The following is an 18,140-nucleotide window of genomic DNA, read 5'->3' on the forward strand; positions in this document are numbered from 1 at the left end:
TGCCTAAATCAGACACACTGGCACTACACTGAAGTTGGAAAAGGAGTAGTACTTTGTACTACACTGTAGTTTCAAACTGCAGCACAACCAAACTAATCTTTGAAACACCTGCGTGAGCTACATAAAAATGTACTGTATCATTATCCCTATTTTACATCTCAGGAAACCGAGTTAGAAAACTAATGATTTGGCTAAAGAGTCACAAGCAATAAGAAATATTGAGTTTAGAACAGAGGAGTTCCTGGTTTTTGGTCTCTTGCTTAACCCAGAAGACAACATAGCCTCTCATCTATTAACAAAACTACAACATCTATGCTATGCTCTTCTCCATATAACCTCCACCATGAAACACAGGTACCGATGTCCAACCCACAGATTTTGAGTTACTAACAGTTTTATTAAAGTGCCTCTCAGGATTTCAATATAAACACTGAAGAATGTTCTTAAGCACTAGTCCGGTATACTCTACTCAGGAAGTAGGTGGAGCTCACTGAAACATTTTGAATTTTGACAAATGTCTGAATTTTTTAAATTTCCAAATTAAAAAAACAACAAACATGGGATAAAAATTCCAAAATACTTCTGTGATTTCCCCCCTCCTTTTTTCAACCAGCTCAAGGGGAAAAAGAGGAAACAATTCTTGTCTTGACTTAATCTGTGTCCCTTCCACCTACCACCAAATGAAGAGAACTGCTATTTTCCGACTTCAAGGTGTCTACAGGGCCTGTTAGAGACTTAAGTGCTAATAAAACAAGAAGAGTGCACTGCATAAACGTAAGTGAGCAAAGTGACGCACTGACTCATTTGTAAAAAATAATTATACCTTCGTCTTGTAAAACATTCCTGTTGGTTGGGTGATGCAAAGGAGATGTTTCAGAACTGTGACTGGATTTTGAAGGAGAGGAAAGTGGAGTGTCTCCCCGAACATAATGGGAAAGCACACCTCCTTTGTGCTGCTGTCCTCCTTCTTGGTTTTCAGCTACGTTGTCAAATGAGAAGGCTGCACTGCTAGCCACTGGGGAGAGGGAGGAAGCACCAGAATCTGATGCTGGTGAGGATGCTCTCACACATATGGGCAGAGGTGATTTTGAAATGTGCATGAGACTACTGTAACTGTCTGAAGGCTGTGGGTATAAGAGATTATAAAGCAAGTTATGCCATTTAGCAACCAATCAGAGCAACATTTATTTTGAACATGCAATCCTTTCATTTAACAACAGTTTGTGGAGCCTTTATATTTTTAAGCAATGTTCTAGTAAGTCACACTGTTACCTTTTATATCACAGATAGGTGTTTCATACTAATAATTTGCTTACAGGTTCAAGAGTTAGGATCAGCAAAATCAAAGAGTAGATATTAAATTAACTGTCATTCACACAGAAAAATAAACAAATGCAGGATTTGAGTTCGCTTCTCCTCCCACATAAATTAAATGACCCGCTAAGCATAGTGCTCATTGTTAGTTCAAATGGGGAAAACAGTGAAGTGACCTTCATAACAACAGCATAATACATGAAAATAAGACAGGAATTCTGCTGTTCCTGTGACAAAAACAGATGTGCTGCCTCCAAGGCGACACGACTTGCACACTGTTCAGACTGTTATCCAGAATATGTTGGCCACAGATGAATACATTCTACCTACACTAAAATGAAAGGACGAAGATACAGGATGAAACAAATAACAAGAGTAATCTAGCACATCATCCTATGAATAAGAGAAAGGGAAGACCTTCTCACCTTTCGTTCAAGGCTGTCCTCTCCATCAGTTGAACTGATACTGTCATAGAGCCTTGTTCTAGTAGGTCTCTGCCGTTTGTTCCTTACTGAAAGCTGGGCTCGAGTTTTCAGTGCTTTGGAGTCCAGCCTCTCTGTTTCTGGGACTGCTTCATTGAAATCTACGGAAACAGGATTCAAAGATATTTAATAACATTCTTTGGATAAAATTAGCAATTTAACTCTTGTCAGATTACACACAGAGTCCTGATCTGCAAATGTATGTCCAAACGTGCATGCACTTTTACATGCCTTATTTGCAAGTGCAATCACTGAAACTGGCTGTACAAATTAACCATATGCATGTACAAAAAGCCAGGCACTTGCGTAAGCTATTAGCATATCTACAAATGCAATTTCAGTAACTGTGCATGGAAAATAGGCACAAAGTTGCACACACTGAAAAATTAGACCCAGTAAATCAGTGCAATATTTTGTAAAGTTATAACAATCAGTCATAACATAATATAACAGTCATAATACAAAACAATTAAACATCTCATGATGCCAAATACGTAAGTGATCCGTAAAGTGGTGTAAACTAGACCTACTTAGACTCCCTCATACCCACTCTATCCACATGCAAGGAAGTCCACATCATTGTAATTTACATAACTAAGAACAGGAAGAAGACGTATATTAAAGTAACCCTCACCCATCTTTAATGTACACCTTCTTCCAGCTCCTTGGCAAATAAATTACACCAATTTAGACTCACAGGGCCAAGTTATCTGTCCCTGGCCTGGTCCTTTTTAGCCCCCTGAGCACTGCAAAGGGCCGGAATTTGGCCACAGCTCATCTATTAATAATTTCTATGGCAAAGGGGAATTTTCAACTGGCATAGGAGCTTGGTTTGCCAATTGCTCACCCCAGCCACCTAAAGGTAGAGGAGCAGGATGATGACAGGGAGAAGCAGGCTGTATCTCTTCTCAACTATTTCAGCTCATAGCTTGCATATGATCATCGCTATTAGGGACCATTTCCAACTGATAGAATTTAGAGCAGCTTAGGGGCTGCTGTAACTTGAATCAGGGCCTCTGCAGCTTAAGAAAACCAGAACAGATGCTGTCCTGTGCCAAGCTGATCTTGGCTCAGGAAAGAAGCTGCTCCCTCATGTGTGGGTATAAACAGGCTAATGGTATCTGAGCATAAATGACATCTGTGTGAGTGTAAATGAGTCTAAGCTACATATAACTTATGAATTTGGCCCTTGTGTTTTTAAAAAAAACTCTAAGAAGGCATTTCTCCATGTTGCAAACCTTTCCAGGGATTCAGCCAATTGTGTGTGTGTGTATACACACAGTATATCTATGTATCTGTTCTATGAAATGAGGAATCTGATTGATCAGATTGTTTTTAAATTCCTGCTGGTATGCAATACAATTCTGAGAGTTGCAATTCATTAGTCAAATAAATAAAGGAAAGGAGGTGGCATGAGGAGGAATCCTGGTCTTTCTCTGGAGATTGAAGGAGTTTGGTTTCCAGGTTTATGTCTGACAATACAAAAATGGCTTATGCATTCCTATCCCCATCCGCTCTGTGAACAAAAGCATTTTCTTAATGGACCATTACCAACCTCAGCTGCTGCTTTATGCCTCCTTGCCCCCTTTAGAATTGCTCCTCTCATCATCACACTGGATCTTTCCCTGTCTTATTCAGAACTCTTTCAAACATCTGAAGCCTTCTAAAGCAAAAAAAAAAACAAAAACAAAAACCCAAGCCCCCCAACCAACCAACCAAAAAACCAAACCAAACCCACCAGCACTCTAGAACCAATGGTCCTAGCACAACGGGGATTTAGGGTTACTATAATACAAAAACAACCTCATCTTCACGTAAACCATGTGTCATTAGCTTCTCCTCAAATTACCGTTCTGTAGTAGGACTCTGGAGAAGGCAGTCTTCACTCTGATCATCCCTTTAGCACAACCTCCTTAGCCACTTACAGCTGTTTCTGACCTTTCCCACAGTAAAATGACTTCATACGGTCATCAAGCAAGTGAATGTGACAGCTTTGTGTGAAAACCTCAAGAGGTTCGAAATACAATTTCCATGCAAGAAAATGTCGAAGGCATTTCCTGAGCCTTGTCATGACAGCGCAAATAGGATGAAATTAATCAATCCATGAGGGCCTATGAAAGGCACTCTGCACCTTGGAAACATTGCTTTGGCCTCGTAGGATAGAGGCACAGATGAAAAGTTCATACCGGTGTTCCCATATGTGAGATGGAGGGGCATTTTGTGCCCATGCTGAAAAGCTGACAAAGGAGTTGCTGAAGGTGGGCCGTGAGAAGGACTCCTAGATCTGCCATTATGCTGACCAAGTGGCCCAAAACCCCCATGCAGGGTAGTACTTGTTGTCTGACCCCACAGAGAGGAACAGCTACCACAGAGGGCTGAATGCAGGTTGGGGAGGTGAACTCCGCCACCCTACCTACCTCTCTGTACAAAGCCTTAACACTTGGGATTTTTACAGGGAGGGGTGAATTTCACCAACAGTCCATATGAAGAGATTACAGACACATGATTATTAACATAGATAAAAAGAACTGGGTACCAGTACCCTCCCATCTCCCCCCTTCCCTTACACACATGTGCGTGCCTGCCTACCATGAAACTCTGTCAACCCAATTGTCAAATGGAAATAGAAGGCTTGCCCTTTTAGAACTTCTCTCTTCCCTCAACCATGGGCTGACCTACACCATAGCTGGAGCACATGCTCAAAAATAACATTTCACAAACAACAGAACAAGGAAACAGCTACATTTTCACAAAAGACAAACCTGGGCTCAAAGGTGATCTGCTCAAAAATGCCTTGTGAACAAAGGGCATTAGTCAGCTTAAACTTAAATACATGACTCTCTCAACAAATTGTGTTAACATAACTGCAGTATTTCTAGAAAGCTCTTTATCTTTCACTTGAAAGAGGCTTGAATATTTTGGCAAACTAAACATTTTGTGAAAGAGTAATAAGATGCAATCAATCTTTTAAAATTTGTTCTCTTATTGCATGCCAAGAAAGAAAATAAATTCCTTACAGTTTCAATTTTCCCTTTGCCTACTGATCTCTCAAACACAATCTGTATTAGAACCCACAAGCTTACTATACTTCTGTATGTACAATGCAAGAGTTGTGGTTTTGTCAATTACTGAGATGCCTTCTGGGTCAAGTTCCAAGTCTGCATAGCCAAGTTGGGGAACTTCCAAACTTGATCTGCTTATAAAGACAGACAATAACCACAGCATTCATAACACAGTAATTAAATGTATGTTTCTTGTACAACTAGATAGTAACCAGGTGGAAATCTTGGCTGGGATAAACTGGCTCCTATTCCAACCTCGGCCAATCAGAGATCAACAGAGGCCAAGTTGTGCAATTCCTGAACAAGACACAAATATTTTATATACACAGAACTCAGTATATTAGTCTTTATTGTGAAAAAAAAGAAAATTGAGCACCTGTATAGCTTGCAACTATTAAAGTATTGTGTGTGTATATGGACACGTGATGATTACCTATTCTGTTCATTCCCTCTGATGCATCTGGCATTGGCTAGTGTTGGAAGACAGGATAGTGGGCTAGATGGACCTTTGCAAATCCCGAGGTACTTAATTAATTTTTTCTACTCAGGCAGTCTCCTACTGAGATTGATAACAGTTTCTAATCTGACTAAGGACTTCAGGATTTGAGCTACAGTGAATTGCCTCAAAGCTTTTCAATAGATTTTCAGACTTCCCATACAGGGTTACATTACACTAACCTCCGGAAATACCAAAGTTATCAAGTGATCTCAAGTAGATTATCACCTCCTCATTTTCCTATGCTCTATTTGATTGAGCGGGAGAGATGTTATTGCTATCCCATGGGGAGGGGTAAAAAGCAATCCTTAGCACCAAGTCGCACTGAAGCTGTAACATTAAGCAAGGTCAGCCGTGTAACTCTTTGTGCATTTCTCTGAAATAAATCACATAGAGGGTTGGGTTCCTCCTCCTATTATAAGAAAACTTATAAAGCTAGTTGAAAATTTCACCTTCTACAAACACTGGAGTAATATGAAGCACTTACAGAGTCACATAGTCTTGGAAGTGATCATGATTTCCAGGGTATAAATGAAGGACATGACCCTGCAAACCCTGATTCATACAAGCAGTCCCATTGGCCTTGCCTACTCTAAAGAAATTTACTTTTGTATATGAACTTTTCTAACCCCCAGGAAAGCTTGTAAAACACCTCATACCAAAGTACTCCAACTATCTTTAGTTTGCTCTGAAAAACATTTTCATTAGACTCGCTTTCAAGTCTAAGGACCATTTCAACATGAACTGTTTTAGTGCTAGCATGGAGGGAAACAGCTCAACTAGCGCCTGCTGCAGTTCCTTAGCAGCTGGTTGTCTTTCAAAATCTCCCCAAATCCAGTGTTTCTGCAAGCTGTGTTAGGAAGGAGAGGTTACTTACCTGTACAGTAATTGGAGTTCTTCAAGCTGTTTTGTCCCTATGGATCCTCCACTTTATGTGTGTGCATGTCTATGTCCTTCTGATCAGAGATTTTTGCCAGCAATGTCCTCAGGAGAACACGTGTGCTCTATATCTCCATGTGCTCCAGACTGAGGGCATATAGGGAGAAGCAGATCACAGCCGCTCCAGTTCCTTCTCAACTCTGATGTCCAAGGATTCCAAAGCAAAGGGGAAAAGAGAGAGGGCAGCGGAGCACTCATAGAGACAAAACATCTCAAAGAACTCTAGTTGCTGTATAGGTAAGTAGTCTCTCCTTCTTTGCATTATTGTCCCTGTGGATCCTTCACTTCAAGTGAATCCCAAGCAGAGCCTCAATTATGGAGGACGGTGGTGAAGAGGCGGATTCAGTATATTCAGAGAATAGCCTTCCCCAAGGCTATATCTGCTCTGGAAGCATGAATGCATAGTGCCGAGAGAAGGTGTGCACAAATGACCAGGTAGCAGCTTTGGATGTGTCTGTGATGAGTATGCTCTTAAGTAGGGCTGTAGAGGGAGATGGTGCATGCATCCTGATACTGATTTAGATAGTCTTTGCCTAGAAACAGAGGCTCCCTTCAGTCTTTCTGCAAAGGCAACAAAAAAGCTAGAGGAGGTTCTAAGTGGTTTAATCCTGTCGAGATAGAAGGTAATGGCTCTTCTTACATCAAGAGTGTGGAGACTGGCTTATTCCCTGGAAGCATGAGGTTTGGGTAAATACTAATAATTGAATGTCTTGGTTGATGTGGAAGTCCAATGAGAACTTAGGTAGGAAGTGAAGATGGGGTCACTATATCACTTTGTCCTGGCAGAATATTATGTATGGCAGATCAGCCATAAGCATTCCATATTCCTCTATCCTGCTGACTGAAGTGATGGCTATGAGAAACGAGGTTTTGAAGGATAAATGGAGACGGGAACAACTCCCAGTGAGTACAAAGGGTGTTTTCCACAAGGCATCAAGAAGTAGAGTAAGGTCCCAAAGTAGGCAGGCTCTCTAACACTAAGGAAAAGATTGTTCCAGCCCTTGACGAGTGTCTCAGTGGTAGGATGAGCAATACCAAAAATACTGAAAATGCGTCCACTTCTGCAGGTAAGTCTTGTAGCAGGTTCCCTATTGTCCAACAGCACAGTCTGTAACTCAAGAAAACAGACTTTTTCCTAAGCCTCAGAGTATTGAGGAGCCAGACTTTGAGATGAAGTGAGGAGAGTCTGGAATGGGTTATGGTGCCCAATTCCTATGTCTGCTGTCAGAGAGAGATGAAAAGGTGACCGGAGAGACAGGTGAATCAGGTCCCTAAACCATACTTGGCTCAGCCAGGCCAGTGATATGAGAATGATTACTATCTTTTCTTGTCTTAATCTGATGAGGACCCTAAGAAGCAATGGTATTGGGGGATAGGCATATATCAGTGTTCAAGCCCAGGAACGAGGACAGCATTTGCTTTGAGCAGGGGGTTGGACTAGATGATCTCTTGTGGTCCCTTCCAACCCTAATAATTTATGATTCTATGACTTGTGACCATGTCCTCCTCTTGAACAGATGTGCCAGCATTTCATGATGGGTAGCATCACAAAGAGTTCTCTCCATGGAATGCCCCAGAAGAGAGAAATCTTTTGAACTACCAAAGCACTCAGCTACCATGTGTGGTCCAGGTAGAAATGTCTGCTCAAAGTGTCTGCTATGATGTTTTGCAGATCTAGTAGGTAAGCCAATGAGATGTTGACTTGGTCAGATATCAACCAATTCCAAAGTTTTATGGCTTCTGGATTTAAGGATTGGGATCTTCCTCTTCCTTGGCAGTATATACAGAATATGGCTGCTCTGTTGTCTGTCATTACCCTGACTGAATGACCTTTGATCTTGGGTAGGAAATGATGCCAAGTATACTGAAACTGCCCTGAGATCAAGCAGATTGATGTATAGTGATGACTCCTGGGGAATCCACTTGTCTTGCAATGTTAAGTCCTGGAAGTCAGCTCCCCAACTTAGCAGTTAGGCATCAGTAGCAACGATCTTTGTAAGGAGTTGACACAAGAATGGCGCTCCCACACAAACCTTGTGGGGGTCCTTCCACCAACTCAGAGAGTCAAAGACTCTCTGAGGGATGGATACTTGCATGGACAAACTGTGCTTGGTGGGAATATAAACAGTTCTAAGCCAGCTTTGGAGGCATCAAAAACGCTGACCGGCATGTGTCCTAAAAGTTGAAGAAAGACATTGTTCTGATTTGAGGGCTCTGCTGTTGTGTAGAGATGAAGTTGGACATCATGGGAAATCTGTCTGTGGGTAGGTATGCTCTCTAAGTTGTAGATTTCAGGGTGGCTTCAAATGAAGTTGATGCCCTGGACAGGTGTCCAGATTTTTTTGCACTGAGCCAAAGACCCAGAAAGTGGAAGAGAGCTAGGGCCTTGTTGGCTGCTAGCGAACGGTGTGGAAGGAATGACCCTTGAGGATCCAGTTATCCAGGTAGGGGAAATGACTATTCACACTTGTAGAAGATGAGCCACAATGACCAAGAAACCTTTGTGAAGACTCTCAGAGCAGTTGAAAGGCTGGAGAGAAGCACTCACTACAAACCATGAGTGTTACAATGACGAACCATAGAAAATGTCCGTGGAGCAAGATGCATAGCTATATGAGAGTGGGCACACTGGATGTTGAGGGCCACAAAATGCACAGACACGTGCAAACCTAAAGTGGAGCACCCCTACAGTCAAGAAGAGGAGGTTACTCACCTTGTGCAGTAACTGACGTTCTTCGAGATGAGTGTCCCTATGGGTACTCCACTTTAGGTGTTGGTGCGTCCCTGTGCCTTTGATCGGAGATTTCTGCAGCAGTACTCGTACCGGCCACGCATGCTCAGAGCCTGCCCCCCGCCCCCGTTCTGAGTATACCTCTAGTGAGCATGCGCGGCCAGTTCCCTCAGTTCCTTCTCTACAACGGAGGCTACCCCAACTCCGAAGTAGAGGGGAGGAGGGTGGGTAGTGGAGCACCCATCTCGAAGAACACTCATCTCGAAGAACGTCAGTTACTGCACAAGGTGAGTAACCTCCTCTTCTTCGAGAGAGATGTCCCTGTGGGTGCTCCACTTTAGGTGACTTCGAAGCAGTGTATCTCAAGGAGATAGGGACTTCGGATCTGGCAGGAATGCCATAGTTAATACTGCCCTGCCTAATCGAGTGTCAGAGAGAGGGCCCTGAGTAAGGGCATAGTGTTTGACAAATGTGTGCTCGGAGGACCAAGTGGCTGCTTTACAGATGTCAGTCAATGGCACTTTACGTAAGAAGGCTACAGAGGTAGATACAGATCTAGTGGAATGTGTTCTGATCAATGCTGGTGGTGTAACGTTTTTTATCTGATAGCAGAGTCGTATGCAATCGGAGATCCAGTTTGACAGTCTCTGGGGAGAGATAGGCATGCCTTTGGAGTGCTCCGCGATGGAGACAAAGAGCCTAGGAGAGTTTCTGAAGGGTTTGGTTCTGTCCAAATAGAAGGATAAGGCCCTGCACACATCAAGTGTGTGCATTGTGACTTTGAAGGAGTTTGCATGTGGTTTCGGAAAGAAAGTTGGTAGATGTATTGGTTCATTGATGTGAAATGAAGTGTGAACTTTTGGAAGGAATTTCGGGTGTAGGCGTAGAGTAACTTTGTCCTTGAAGAAGAGCGTATATGGTGGATCTGCCATAAGGGTTGCTATCTCTCCTACCCGTCTGGTGGAGGTAATCGCCACCAAAAAGGCCATTTTCATCGAGAGGTGCAAGAGGGAGCAGGTGGCTAAGGGCTCAAAGGGTTGATGAGTTAAACAGGACAATACTAGGTGAAGATCCCATGGAAGGGTAGGTGGCTTAATGTCTGGATATAAGGTTTGGAGTCCCTTCAGGAAACGCTTGGTGATGGGATGAGCAAAGACCGAGGTATTGTCAACTGTACCATGAAAGGTTGTGATGGCAGCTAAATGGACTCTGATGAAGCTGAAAGAAAGGCCGGATTGCTTAATGCTCAATAGGTAGTCGAGTATGCAGGGAAGAAGTGCCGAGGTAGGAGACAGTTGTTTAGTTGAACACCATTCTGTGAATCGTTTCCACTTTCGGAGATAGGTGGTATGGGTGGATTGTGTTCTGCTGTGTAGAAGCACCCTCTGAACTTGATCGGAACAGTCTAGTTCTCGTTGGGAGAACCATGCAGGTACCAGGCTTTGAGATGAAGCATGGATAGATTCGGGTGAAGAAGCCGGCCGTGTTGCTGTGATAAAAGGTTCGGGATGAGAGGCAGTGAGATCGGTGACATTCTGGTGAGGAAAGGGAACCACGGTTGTCTCGGCCATGAAGGTGCGATCAAGATCACCCTGGCAAGGTCCGTTCGTATCTTTGTGAGGACCCTGTTGAGCAATGGTATTGGGGGAAATGCACAAAGCAAGTCCCGGTGCCACAGGATCATGAATGCGTCTCCGAGGGAGTGTTTGCCCAGTCCCGCCCTGGAGCAAAAATTGAGGCATTTCGTGTTTTTCGCGGTTGCGAAGAGATCTATGGTTGGGTGACCCCAAGTGCAAAATATGTTGTAAATGATTCCCTCGTCTATCTCCCATTCTTGGTCTGAAGGAAAACGTCTGCTTAACTCGTCGGCAGTGGTGTTCATCACCCCTGGGAGATAAGCAGCTGATATGCGGATGTGGTTTGCAAGGCACCAATTCCAGAGTTTTATGGCCTCTGAGCAAAGAGAGTGGGAGCGAGCCCCTCTTTGTCTGTTTACGTAGAACATGCAGGCAATGTTGTCTGTCATTATGCGTACATGCTGATTCTTGATCAGTGGTAGGAAGTGGCGGCAGGCATTCCGTATAGCTCGAAGTTCTAGAACATTTATGTGCAGGGAGGTCTCGGAAGGAGACCATAGCCCGTGGACTGTTTGGTGAGAGATGTGGGCCCCCCAGCCAGTGAGAGGTGCATCGGTCGCCATTATCAGAGTTGGGGAAGTCTGGAGGACGGGGACTCCAGAACAGAGGTTGTAGGGGACTGTCCACCATAGGAGAGAGTCTTTGACTCGGTAGGGTATGGCCAGGTGTTTGTTTAGTGAGTGCACGTTTGGTTTGTAAACCGTGGCCAGCCAAGCTTGGAAGCACCTCATGTAGAGACGTGCATTCTGGACCACGAAGGTGCATGAGGCCATGTGCCCTAGTAGTTGGAGGCAGTCTCGGGCGTTGACCTGGGAGCTGTTGCGAAGTCTCGTAGCCAGTAGTTTTATGGTATTGAATCGGTCGGGTGGGAGAGATACCAGCCCGGTTGTGGAGTCGAGGCTCGCTCCTATAAACCCCAGGTGCTGGGTAGGACTTAATGTGGATTTGCTTCTGTTTATTTGAAGGCCCAGGGATTGGAAGCAATCGATGGTGAGTTGTGTGAAGCGGAGGGCCTCGTCGAATGTGGAGGCCTTCAGGAGGCAATTGTCGAGGTAAGGGAATATTATGACCCCTTTTTTCCTGAGGTAGACAGTGACTACCGCTAGGAGCTTGGAGAAAACTCGGGGGGCAGTGGAAAGGCCGAAGGGCAGAACTCTGTATTGGAAATGCATTGAGCCAACGGTAAAAGAAGGAAACGTCTGTGGGCCGGGTGGATAGTGACGTGAAAATAGGCATCTTGTAGGTCAAGGGCTGAAAACCAATCACCCTGCTCCAGGGCTGGAATTATGGTGGTGAGAGTAACCATCTTGAACTTTTGCTTTTTGATAAATTTGTTGAGGCCCCTGAGATCGAGGATCGGTCGCCATTCTCCAGTTTTCTTTTCTGCTAAGAAATAATGGGAGTAAAACCCTTTTCCCTTGTGGCATTCTGGCACGAGTTCGATAGCCCCCAGGTGAAGGAGATGTTGTACTTCTTGCTGGAGGTGTAGCTCGTGAGAGGGGTCCCTGAAGAGGGACGGGGAGGGTGGGTGGGTGGGAGGGAAGGAGAGGAAGGGGATAGAATACCCAGTTGTGATGACCTCTAGAACCCACTTGTCGGTGGTAATATTCTGCCATTGGTGCAAAAATGGCTGTAGGCGGTGTCCAAAGATAGTTGTAAGCTGTGCATACGCTGAAGTTGGGACGATGTTTACGAGACCCTCGACCAAAGGTTCAAACCTGCTTATTAGTTGGAGGAAGCTGGGGCATCCCGGAAGAATTGGGGCGACGCCTCTGGTATCTGGATCTCTGGTGTTGGTGTTGCTGTTGTTGATCCTGAGATCTTGGGAACTGCTGAGTATATGGGGGGTACCGTGGACAGTGGTAAGGTTGATATCTGTACTGTCGCCTTCTGGTTGTAGGGGTTTGGATGCCTAAGAATCGAAGAGTAGCCCTTGAGTCCTTCATTGAGTGAAGCACCTCATTCGTGGTGGAAGCAAAGAGTTTATCACCATCAAAAGGGAGATCCTCTATGGTGCTCTGAACCTCGCGGGGAAAGAGGGAAGAGGAGAGCCATGAACCTCGGCGCATGACCACCGCCGTAGCGGTGGACCTTGCTGCGGTATTGGCTGCATCCAGAGCTGCTTGAAGAGCCGTGCGTGATATGATTTGGCCCTCGGAAACTAAAGCTGTAAACTGTTGTTTTTTCTGGTCTGGAATGTGTTCAATAAAGTCCATCAACTTGTTATAGTTTCTATGGTCGTACTTTGCCAGAACTGCGGTATAATTGGCAATTCGAAATTGTAAGGTTGAAGAGGCATACACTTTGCGACCCAGCAGGTCTAAGCATTTGCCTTCCTTGTTGGCTGGGGTATGGCAGGAATACTGTTGTTTGTTCCTTTGATTGGCTGCGTCCACTACCAGTGAGTTTGGCGCAGGATGTGAGAAAAGGAATTCAGAGCCCTTAGAGGGAATGAAGTATTTACGGTCTGCTTGTTTGCAGGTAGGCTGGCTTGTGGCTGGAGCCTGCCAGATGGACTTAGCAGGTTCCAGAAGGGCTGGATTGATTGGTAATGCCAGTCCGGATGAAGAAGAGGGTTGCAGGATGTCCGTTAACTCATGTTGTTGGTCCGGTGGTACTTCTAGATTGATTCTAAGGTCGCTGGCAACCCTTTTAAAGAGGTCCTGGAATTTCGAAAAATCGTCTGAGGAAGTTAGAGCGGGGGAAGTAAAGCTTCTTCAGGCATTACTTCAGTTGGTACTGGGTCAGGAGCAGGAGTTAATTGATCCTGAGAATGGGAGGCTGCCGCCAAGTGAGTCATATCATCTGGACGTTCGCGTCTCGTCGAATTGGAATAGTGGGTGCGCTGCCGAGGGAAAGATGCCCATGGGGCCCAATACTGCCATGGTGGTGGGAAAGGCATAGGTGGAGCCATCCAGGGGTTAATGCACCAGGAGGCAGGGTCACGAGGATAGTCTGAAACAATTTTCCTGTGCCCGCGGTTGACAGGAATCCGAGGATGGAATTCTGATTGCATTGAAACATCACCCTGTAGTTCAGACTCCTCTTTCACTGGAGGAAGGCTGTTCGGATCCTGAATCATTGGTAAGGGAGAAGCAATCTTTAAGGAAGGGTGACTGCATCGTAGGTGACACTAAGAGGTCACTTGGCTGGGTAAACGGCAGCACTGAGGCAGCTGAAGGTGAAGGATGATAGAATTGCTGTGAGGGAACTGGGGCTTGCACCGGAGTTCTAAGTCTTGGCTCCGTGCCAAGTAGCGCTGTTAATGCCGGTGCTGGAGCCGATGCTGCACTATTAATAGCAGGCTGCAGTGCCTCAGGGGGGTCCTGGAATGTCGGCACCGCGTTCGTCGCGGTGCCGATAGGTGCCATAATCAAGGCAGGCAACTGAAAGCCTGTTGCCTCAGCACCGGAGCTTTGCGCTGCCGCCAAAAGCACAGGCAGGTTTAACGCGATGCCTGAGGAGCCCGGCTTGTTGAAAGTGCTCAGGCGGGGGAGCACCGGTAAGGAGACTGTGGATCTGACCGGAGAAGGTTTGTGTCTAAGGGCTTCTTTTGAACTTGACAGAAGGTGCCCTCATTTTGCTGTTTTCTTCTGCTTTTTAGCAGTGAGAGAGCTGTGTCGGTGAGCGGAAGCAGAGTCCGCGCCAGGGTCTGAGGCAGACCCTAAGGATTTTTGAAGCAAAATAAGTTTAAGTTTTAGCTCCCTGTCCTTTCTCGCTCTGGAGCTTCGTTTAGTGCAGTGAGCACATTTTTGGGGAATATGGGTCTCCCCCAAGCATTTTATGCACTGTGAATGTCCATCGGAGAGAGGGATAGCGTCTTTACAGGAGGAGCAGCGCTTAAAGCCTGTGGAGCCAGGCATGTCTGAAGCGGCTGAGAGAATTTTTTTTTTTTTAAACAGTAGAAAAAAGGGTAATACTAACTAACAACTAACTAACAAGAAACTGTCTAACTACAAGTTATTTTAGGATGAGGAAAGAAATTCTTTAAGGAGTCTGCTGAGCTCCGTCTCAAGCCGGGGACGGTAGATAAGGAACTGAGGGAACCGGCCGCGCATGCTCACTAGAGCTATACTCAGAGCGGGGGGGCAGGCTCTGAGCATGTGTGGCTGGTACGAGTACTGCTGCAGAAATCTCCGATCAAAGGCGCAGGGACGCACCGACACCTAAAGTGGAGCACACACAGGGACATCTCTCGAAGAAGAACTAGAAAAGCTATGCAACAGGTACCCAGAGAGAACTGCAAACCAAACAGTTTAGGACAGCAGACGGGGTGATGAGAGAAAAGTGAAAAACAAATCAGCATAGCTAGTTTAGACACACTGAACTGTTCACATTTATATCCTGCCAGCTCATTTATAAATAGTTCAGTTCTCTTGTTCAGTATACACTTCACTGACCATCAAAACAGAAAGTAAGATATCAGACTCTGTAATTTTTCTGGGATTTAAGGTCAAATTTAAGTATGCATCTTCTTTGACAGACGCATACTCTTCAAACTCCAGTGACTACTACACACACACGAAGGCAAAATAGAGGACAAATCTTGAGATCTTTATTCATGTTTACTCTTTCTTATTCAGGCAAAATTTCCACTAACATAATTGAGGGTTTTGTCAAAATTAGGGTGTGTAAGATCATGACCTGGAACCTACGGCTCAGGAAGAGTTTATCTATGACCAGCAAAGAAGATACTAAATATGTCACTGCCTAAACTGATTTAAAAATCACATTTAACATCATGTGAATTAATATGATACGTTAAGGTTTTGTTTTTCCACAACCTGATTTTCTAGTGAAGACAAGCCTCTGGAGTTTTTGCCTAAGAACTCAGTAAAAACTGAGCAAGTATCTCAGGATCTAGCCACATATTAAGAAGTACAGGATTATAATTCTGGCGATTAATCTGTATTTGTCACACTCATGGAATTATAGTTCTAAGTGCTAAAAACACAGAGTGTACCTCACCACGTGACTGTCACAAAGACTGCACAATACACTGCACATCACAGAATGCTGCTCTGGAGAAGCACTCACCAAAGACATCATCGGGATCTCCACCCTTAACAGCTCCTTCTGTGAATATGCACAGGGTGATTAGTTAATGAAACTAGACACAAGAGATGTGGTTTTCTTAAAAAGCTTACATATGAATGGCATTATTAAAAGTAGATCCTCCCTCAGAACATAAAGTTACCCTTAATACATGAGTATAGTCAGAAGAGAGACACGGATATGGAATTCATTGAGTGAAAAGAAATATAGAAGCCCACAAACACTTTTTATATATTTATTTAATTTACAATTGATTTTTTGTTTTTTATTGTCAAAACTGCAAACTCAGCCTGGAATCTGAAAATCATGCTGGGTTCTTTCTGCTTTTTTGCATTAGCACAAATAATATTCTGCAGTCAAAATTTAACTGTTTTGCAATAAAGATTGTACTTAGACTAACTCTGGGCACCTAAATCCACATCTATCCACCCAATAAGTTGTCTAACTATTCAGAAGTGGTGAGCACTACAGCTGATCATGAATTTTCTGCTGGAATGTTCTTTGTCTGTAAAATGCTTTTTTGCTTAGTATGGATAATTCTGCAGATGTGTCAATTTCAATGAAATGTCATTTAAAACAAAAAACCCAAAACATTTCAAAATAATGTTGAAAAGTTCCATTTCAGCATTTTCAGAATGGAACATGTCAATTTTGTTGTTTCAAAATGATTTTTTTGTTTAGAAATTCCTTTAACTTTATATTATAAAAAGCGAATTTTTAATGCTGTAGTTGGAACAAAACATTGCGATCAGTCCAAAACAAAACAAGTAAGTTTGTTTTACAGGAAAATTAAAATTCTTTGTTTTCGTTTTGTTCCAAATTCCCCTCCCCCCTTCAAAATGCAAATGTGGCATTTCCCATGAAAGGGAAAATTGGATTTCTGCTTAGCTCTACTAAGCAGCCATAGCTCCTATTCTTACCTACATAATTATTAAGCCCATAGATATGTGAGTGTTCAGCTCTTCTGAAAAGCATGCCAATTAATTGGGTGCCTAAATATGGAATCAGATGTCTAACTTTCTGTAACCAGTTTTGTTTGCAGTGCTGTAGCCATGTACCTTTCCAGTACCTGACAAAGAGCTCTGGGTAGCTCAAAAGCTTGTCTCTTTTACCAACAGAATTTGATCCAACCTCGGCAACCAAGTTGGAAAATTTTAGCTTTAGGGACTGGTACTAAGTTACCAGTGGTGGCAGGTGCTTTAGAACAGATTTCAGCTCTACATCTATGGCTGTATTGGCTCTGTAGTAATGACAGTTGTAGAGATTCATTTTTTGTCAGCAACATATGCAGCTGTGATGCAGACACACAGAGAGCAAGTATGATGAATACTTTTCAGAAGAGAACCTTTTTTACACAGCCAGTTTTCTCACCCAAACCACTTTTTAGACATATTTGTCAAGAGTTGCACTAAAAATATGACTGTAAATATCTGATGCAACATATATTGGGCTATCTGGGAGACATAAAAGTTCTTAAAAAACAACAAGGATTCCGGTGGCACCTTAAAGATTAACAGATTTATTTGGGCATAAGCTTTCGTGGATAAAAAGCCCACTTCTTCAAATGCACAAAAGCTTATGCCCAAATAAATCTGTTAGTCTTTAAGGTGCCACCGGACTCCTTGTTGTTTTTGGGGACACAGACTAACATGGCTACCCCCGATAATAAAAGTTCTTGTAATGATAAGTGCTGTTGTAAATTTCAGAGATTTCAGTGTTATAAATGCTTACTAGAAAGAAACATGCACAAACTCTGATTTATGGGAACAAATTCTGCAATGTAGCAGAACAGTTTTAGCAGGACAATATTGTTTTTCTTATATTAAACACAATAATTCAGATTGATTTGCTTGCAGAGAAATATTTAGTTTGTGTTCACACATGAAGCAATTGTTAAAATATCAATAAAATGTTCATAAGTCTGCCAAAAATCAACACGTCAGGTAACCTAATGCATTCTTCTATCCAAAGAGGATTTTTGTTTTAACTAGACTTCATTATTATTTAATATTCATATAGCAGCAGCTTCCTTCATTACACAAAAAGTTTCAGGTGCCCCTATGACTTTCGTAAAATCAAGATTTATCTGTATAATTAACCGTCAGTGGCTCTTAAATGACTATTTGATAAGGAACTTGCATTTCATTCACACATGGTTCAACCCAGCAAAAAGCTGAGCACCTACTGCAAGGATCCTGTGGGCATCAATAAAAATTGAGGGCACTCAGAATTTTGCAGGAACTGGTCCAGAATGCACTGCAACTGTTGGCTACTGTATGGTCTTGGGAAGCCAATACTAAGGGTTTTCATAGGATCATTTTTGTTTGGGTTGGTAATGACCTTTAGTGTGTCTTTAGCCCTTCTCACCTTCCTATCAGTCATTGCAGGATAGATTTAACTTCTTAAAGTCTGCATAATAGCATC

At 43.5% G+C, this 18,140-nt stretch overlaps 1 protein-coding gene across 9 annotated transcripts in view; it reads right to left on the minus strand.

The window, feature by feature from the left end:
- PPP1R9A (protein phosphatase 1 regulatory subunit 9A) overlaps positions 1–18,140 on the minus strand; it is a 254,557-nt gene that overhangs the window by 22,625 nt on the left and 213,792 nt on the right. For 5 of the 9 annotated variants that reach the window (XM_045004336.1, XM_045004332.1, XM_045004333.1 and 2 more), the window contains 3 exons: positions 15,699–15,737; positions 1,740–1,897; positions 824–1,124 (listed from right to left, as the gene is read on the minus strand). In XM_045004336.1, the coding sequence (XP_044860271.1) occupies positions 824–1,124; positions 1,740–1,897; positions 15,699–15,737 (498 nt within the window). The remainder of the gene's footprint in view (positions 1–823; positions 1,125–1,739; positions 1,898–15,698; positions 15,738–18,140) is intronic. The other 4 variants (XM_045004337.1, XM_045004335.1, XM_045004338.1 and 1 more) reach the window with 3 other exon arrangements.

Source organism: Mauremys mutica, chromosome 2 (assembly GCF_020497125.1).
Source record: "Mauremys mutica isolate MM-2020 ecotype Southern chromosome 2, ASM2049712v1, whole genome shotgun sequence".
Lineage (NCBI taxonomy): Eukaryota > Metazoa > Chordata > Testudines > Geoemydidae > Mauremys > Mauremys mutica.